General features: G+C 50.5%; 1 protein-coding gene across 3 annotated transcripts in view; it reads right to left on the reverse strand.

The window, feature by feature from the left end:
- Positions 1 to 5,980, reverse strand: part of Ppp1r13b (protein phosphatase 1 regulatory subunit 13B) — an 87,982-nt gene that overhangs the window by 4,006 nt on the left and 77,996 nt on the right. For 2 of the 3 annotated variants that reach the window (XM_031357633.1, XM_031357635.1), the window contains exons 10-14: positions 3,821 to 3,984; positions 3,025 to 3,526; positions 1,199 to 1,965; positions 555 to 692; positions 349 to 482 (exon numbers count right to left, since the gene is read on the reverse strand). In XM_031357633.1, the coding sequence (XP_031213493.1) occupies positions 349 to 482; positions 555 to 692; positions 1,199 to 1,965; positions 3,025 to 3,526; positions 3,821 to 3,984 (1,705 nt within the window). The remainder of the gene's footprint in view (positions 1 to 348; positions 483 to 554; positions 693 to 1,198; positions 1,966 to 3,024; positions 3,527 to 3,820; positions 3,985 to 5,980) is intronic. The other variant, XM_031357634.1, reaches the window with a different exon arrangement.

Genomic DNA, 5,980 nt, shown 5'->3' on the forward strand with positions numbered 1-5,980 from the left:
AGACCAGGCTGGCCTCAAACTCAGAAATCCGCCTGCCTCTGGCTCCCATGTGCTGGGATTAAAGGCGTGCGCCACCACTGCCCGGCAGGACGCATGTATTTCATGTAGAATGTTTGAAAGCAGGAAGAGCAAATAATTGCAGTGCTAATATGGCATATGAAGAACACAAACAGCTCTAACAGGAGAGAAAAGGTGGTGAGCAGCAGACTGCTGCGGATGGCTTTTCTGGGGATGAACGAGGGGTGTTTCCTCTTAGGAGTCTCACTTTTCTGGGGCTTGAATCATCTCTCTTTGTAAGGCAGGGAATGAGCCTCTGGCCTTCCCATCCCCACACCCATGGGTTCTCACCATCCATCACTGTCTGCAGCATTCACATTGACACCAAAGTCCAGCAGAAACTTCACGATATGGTGGTGGCCAGCACAGACAGCATTGTGTAGGGGGGTGATCCCTTCATCATTGGGTTTGCTAGGGTCCTCCACCTAGGACACAGAGTATGTGAAAGCCAGCCCTTCAAACTCCCAGCAGCACATACATATGGGAGGATGGCTCACCTCATAGATGATCCTCTGCACTAGATCAAACTCTCCTTCAAGAGAAGCATCTAGAAGCAGCGCTAGGGGGTTGAAGCGTACTCTTAGCCCATGTCCTGTCCGTTCTGAGTTAGGCTTCTTCAGGTTGGTCCGCTTGCTCTGTAGGTAGGTGGAAGCAGTTCAGCATCAGGTGACCTACCTAAGTCAAAGACCACCCAACACCCTGCTGTGGGAGGGGTGGCAGGAACTAAGGCAGTTAGTTCTCCAGGAGCAGCTCTGGTGGCTGCCTTAGTAGGGCCTAGTCAGCTGAGTGCAGTGGCTGCCTGAGGCTGCTAGCTATTCCTGGGAAGATTTGTGGGAGGGAGCATGGTGACAGCTGCACTGCTGAGCCAGAGGTCTTCCCCAAGGGAGTCAGCTCATCCCTACTGCCATGCCCAAGGCTCAGAGATCCCACTAACAAAGCCTTGTGTGCATTCCCGGATATGGTCCCAAGCCCTCTCTGCAGTGTCAACAGAGACTTCCTCAGGGAAGCTCATTGCTTTTCTCGTCTGTCATTCGGTGTCAGTGGCATCTAGCTTACCAGGGTACCATGTGCTGTGCTTTGGACTACCCTGCCCCCACATCTAATTCTGCAGGCCTGGCTTTGGTCTAGGAAGGATACCTACCGCAGATGCTGCTGGAGGATGGATGGCAGGGGAGAGAGGTGCTGGAGGGACTTGATCCTCCTCTGAAGGAGCCTCAGCCACAGGACTTGGGATCTGTTCTGTGGAGGGTACTGTGGCCACATTGTTGTTATTGTCTTCAGCGGTCTCAGCAGTTTGATGAGTTGTTTGGGGACAAATGAGCTCCTCTGGCTCAGGGGAAGGTAATTCATTATCATTGGCATCTGAGGATGGGGCAAGCTCATCAGGAAGTGGGGCCGTGGGCCGGGGAGGGAAAGGCTCATCCAAGTTGCCATTGGCATTGGTGTTTCCATTGTCCACATCAGCTAAGGTGCCCACGAAGTCCTGTGAAGGGCTGGGCTGGTAGAAAGGGGTACCCTCCATGCCACCAGCCAGGGTGTTGAAGCGTTGATAAAGCAACTTTTGAATGTTGGGCCCTCCAGGGCCCTCTGGCTCTGTGATAGAGCTGCGCTTCTTCAGGGGTCGGGGTGCGTTGGCCAGCTTCCTGCGAAGAGCTTCCAGGTCTGCATCGCTCTGATAACGGAGTGGGGAATGTACGATGGGTGTGAGTTTGGTGGGACTGAGCGGCCGTGGCAGGCTCTCCACCGTGTTGCCTTCTCCAGGGACACTGGGGCCTTCCTGTTCTGGCTCTTTCTCCGCACATTCTGAAGGTGGCTGAGGCTGTGCTGTGCCTGTGCCCAGTGACCCATGAAGAAACGGTAAGGGTGATGGAGATGCTGACCCTGACGGTAGGACAGGCTTACCATATACTGAGGAGAAACAGAGATCAGAACAGTGTCATCCTGGCTGCTGTGACATGAGCTTCTCCCTGGCACTGACTTGATGGCAGGGAGGTTACTGTTGCTGCTAGGCTCTGATTCCTGAATCCTCAGCATACCTTTTCCAAACCCTCCACTCGCTCCCTTTTAACTGCATTTTATGTTTGGTTCCAGAACGGGGATCTTTCAGAAGAAAAGGTTGTTGACCTGAGTGTTCCTACTCTGACAAAGTATTGTTTTCTGGCCAAGGCAAATGCCAAATCCACCTACATCTGCATTCGTGCCTGGGACTGACTCAGGCATCATGGAGAGAGAGATTCATGCCTGGGACCGACTCAGGCATCATGGAGATACATTCATGCCTGAGACCGACTCAGGCATCATGGAGAGAGAGATTCATGCCTGGGACTGACTCAGGCATCATGGAGAGAGAGACATGCCTGGGACCGACTCAGGCATCATGGAGAGAGACACTTGCCTCTTTGGAACAGGACACATTTGATCTGTGGCCCAAGAGCTTCTCCCAGGGCCAGAACCATTCCCACAGTCCATACTTTTGAGGTCCTTGACAGGTAAACACATCCAGGAACTGAGTTACAAGTTTGGATGCTGCAGCCCTCACCTGGTTCACAGAACCCTCCGGCTAGAATGGGAATCTCTCTGACCTCATGAGGTCCGTAGGGCTGCACTGTATCTTTTCATTTGCCTTCCTAGAAGGTCCCTGTTCAATCACCCACTCCAGGATGTCCTCCTGGCAGCTCCTCACCGCCCATGCCCACCCCCAATCACTGGATAAATAATGGCACAAGCTGCCCTGAAGCAGGAGGGAAACAGAAATCCCAGAAGTCTTATCCTTCAGGTGATTTATTCACTACTGAGTGATATGCGGACACCCGGCAGGAAGTCAGGGTGTGACTCACCTGCAAAACTATTCTGCATTTTGTCTCCTTTTTCATCCCAAACTGATACCCTATATTTTAGGTAAGAATTATGTTTTACCCTAAGTAGCATGCAATGGATCTTCCATTTCAGAGTGTACAGCCAGCATACCTGCTTTAACTGACTTATTTAAGGTGCCATGCGCTGGTGGCTGGTAATTCTTAGGTGGTGTGGCTTGCTGGAGGTACATGGAGTATATAGAGCTGGAATTGACTGTCTGAGGCCCTTTCCTGGGAGATTGCGGCCTTGACCCTTTATCAGGCAGAAAAGGCCTAATGGCCACTGTGAGTGGAAGCTCAGGTTTTCCATCTGCAGTTGGAAAGGCAGGTGGCCCCGCTGGTGGGTATGTGGGACTTGGTGGCACTGAGATCCTCTGCTGAATCTGCTGTGAGGAGCCAGGCTGGGGAGCGTTGCCTGCTGGGGGCAGCGGGGCAGGTTTCTGCCGACTTGGTGGGCCTGCACCAGGTCTGGGCAAGCTTCCTTCTTTCCTCCTCTCCAGAGAGCTTGTTGATCCTGGGCCCAGGGGCCCAGGACTTGGATATGTCCCATAACTTGGGGGCAGTGGCTTGCCTACACCAGGTATGGGAGGTGGCCCTTTGCCAATCTCGATGCCCTAAATTTAGGAGTTAAGAAGAAAACAGTAAGTTACTCTTTAGAAGGTTAAACATCTTTCCATTTATAACAGCACATGGTATAATTTGTAAGCCTTCAAAGAACACAGGATACACTATTGGGCTCATTGTCTAAACTTGAGCATGCTCAGGCACCTAAGGGCCAGTGGCTCTCTAGGACTCAGGGTATAAAGTGGACACCAACAGGACTAACTACATAGTTCACACCCTTGAGCTGACAATCAGAACATAAGGGAAACTCCCCGGGGCTCTGTGATTAAAGCCAGATAACCTACCAGCTTTTCTGTAGCTCCCAGTGCGGACAAGGGCAAAGGCTGGCTTGAGATGGCACCTTGCTTTAGGGTCCCCTCCATGCTTGAGTCCTTCCAGTCTCCAGCCATCTGAGTTGACTTCACTGAAGCAGAATTCTGCTTTAATGTTGGCCAGTTTCCATCATTAGCTTAAAAGTAGCATAGAATTTAAATAAAAGCAAAACCATCTTTAAATTAGTTGAATCAGAAACAAATAAGAGTGCAGGGACTTCTCACATCTGCATGCATATTAATTTGCCAAAAAGCCCACAGACCCTGGCCTGAAGCCCAAGGAGTAGTGATCCTGGCCACTGTGGCCAGCACTCACCAACATGGCAAGGCTCTGCTGTGCAGCAAGGGCTACATCACACTGCAATATCCACAACACAGAACACAGCAAGCACTAAACCACCAGGCACCATTTAGAAACAATCACATACAGCCATAGGGAAAGACTTATCATTTGAATTCATAATAGATTTGATTCGTATGATTTCCATTATTAAAATTTCTCCTCCAATGTGAGTTCTTCCTCTGTAAAGTAGTCTGTGACAGAGCACAGAGGCCAGTCACAGTTCTTTCTGACCGGGTAGCAGCAGCTAACATTGTGTTGCAATGATCAGGAAGCCAGTCACCACTGCAAGTTTCCAGGAAGCCCACAGAAAAGTGTTTATTATAGGGCATTTTCCAAACTGAAAAGGAGTCCACACAAGTGACCTTGACTGTGGGTCAGCCGCATGCCCTGCCTTGGACCTCTGCTCCTCTAACAGGCACAAGTGGGGGCTGCCAAACTTGCAGTCCCCAAGCAGCTAGGTGTGAGCAGGAGTCCCAGTGGGGATACCTGGGCAGCAGAACAAAAGTCATAACTGCTCCCAGTCGGAAGTGTAAGCTGATCCAGAATATTTTCTGCCTGACCTGCGGGACCAGTGGCATGTGCTGTGGGACAAGCTGCTGATGCTCTAGCTGCTCTGCGCCATTCACTGACTACAGTGCGAGGCAGTACCAGTGAGACGGTTCAGAGCTAACACAAACTATCATCCTGCTTCAGTCTGTCAGCCTCCTCTGACAAGCATGTGAGCTTTTCCTCCCTTCTGGTGAGTGGACTGGGACTATGGGCTACATGAAACTCACCAGAGGCACTCAGGAGAAACTCAGCGTACTGGGATGGCAAGGCCAACTGGAGATCCATGGTGGGGAGCAAGTAGGCTGAGCTGGGATTTTCTGCTTTCGGGGGTCATGGGAATCAATGTGGCTGCTCATTGGCCATCCCAGAACAATGGGAAGTTTTACAGGAGTTTTAATCAGCCATGAGAGGATTAAGAAACTCCCCCATGATAAGGTATTTGTTAAAAGCAGCCACCTATTTGTATTGCAAAGTAAAGGACCTTCAATTATGATGAGAAACAGGCTTCATAAATAACTCAGAAAATCTCCATGCTTTTTTCTGAGGTAGGCTGGCTTAGAACTTTCAATCCTTCTGCTTCAGCCTCCTAGTGTGTGTCACACTGCTCAGCAGTTCATCTTAATTTCTTGAGAAATAAGCAACTCTTCTCTGCCACACCATCTACAACAAAAGCCTTTCCTTGCCAACATCTATCACTCTGTGACCAATCCCATCTGGATGACCATGTAGGGCCATACCCCCAATTCTACAGCTGGGAGGGAAGGGGCAGGTATGTCGGCCCATACTGCTTTCCAGTACAGTGGTAATTAATAGTCCTTTGTCAGTTTGGAAAAATGAATGATTGCTGATTCAGTTGTTATAGATCAGAAGTGCCCCACTAAGGCTGTTAGGTGACATACAGTTTACAAGTGGGCTTGCAGAGTTCCCTGAGGAGCCACAATGAGACCCGACGTCCAAGTCTGACACTGTCCATGTGCTGGTCCCTCTGCCTCTACTGTAGCCATCTAGGTAACAGAACCAGGAGAGCCAACATGGATCACAGTAACCCTGAGGGCAATTTCTCATCCAAGGTCCACAGCTGAGACCCTGCTCCCAGCTTGTGATCCACAGAAAACCATATGAGATGCTTTCAGCTATAAAGGAAGGAAGAAAGGAGGGGAGGAAGGAAAAAAGGAAGGAGGGAGGGAAGGAAGGAAGGAAGGAGGGAAGGAAGGAGGGAGGGAGGAAGAGAGGGAAAGAAG

Source organism: Mastomys coucha, unplaced genomic scaffold (genome assembly GCF_008632895.1).
Source record: "Mastomys coucha isolate ucsf_1 unplaced genomic scaffold, UCSF_Mcou_1 pScaffold6, whole genome shotgun sequence".
Classification (NCBI taxonomy): domain Eukaryota; kingdom Metazoa; phylum Chordata; class Mammalia; order Rodentia; family Muridae; genus Mastomys; species Mastomys coucha.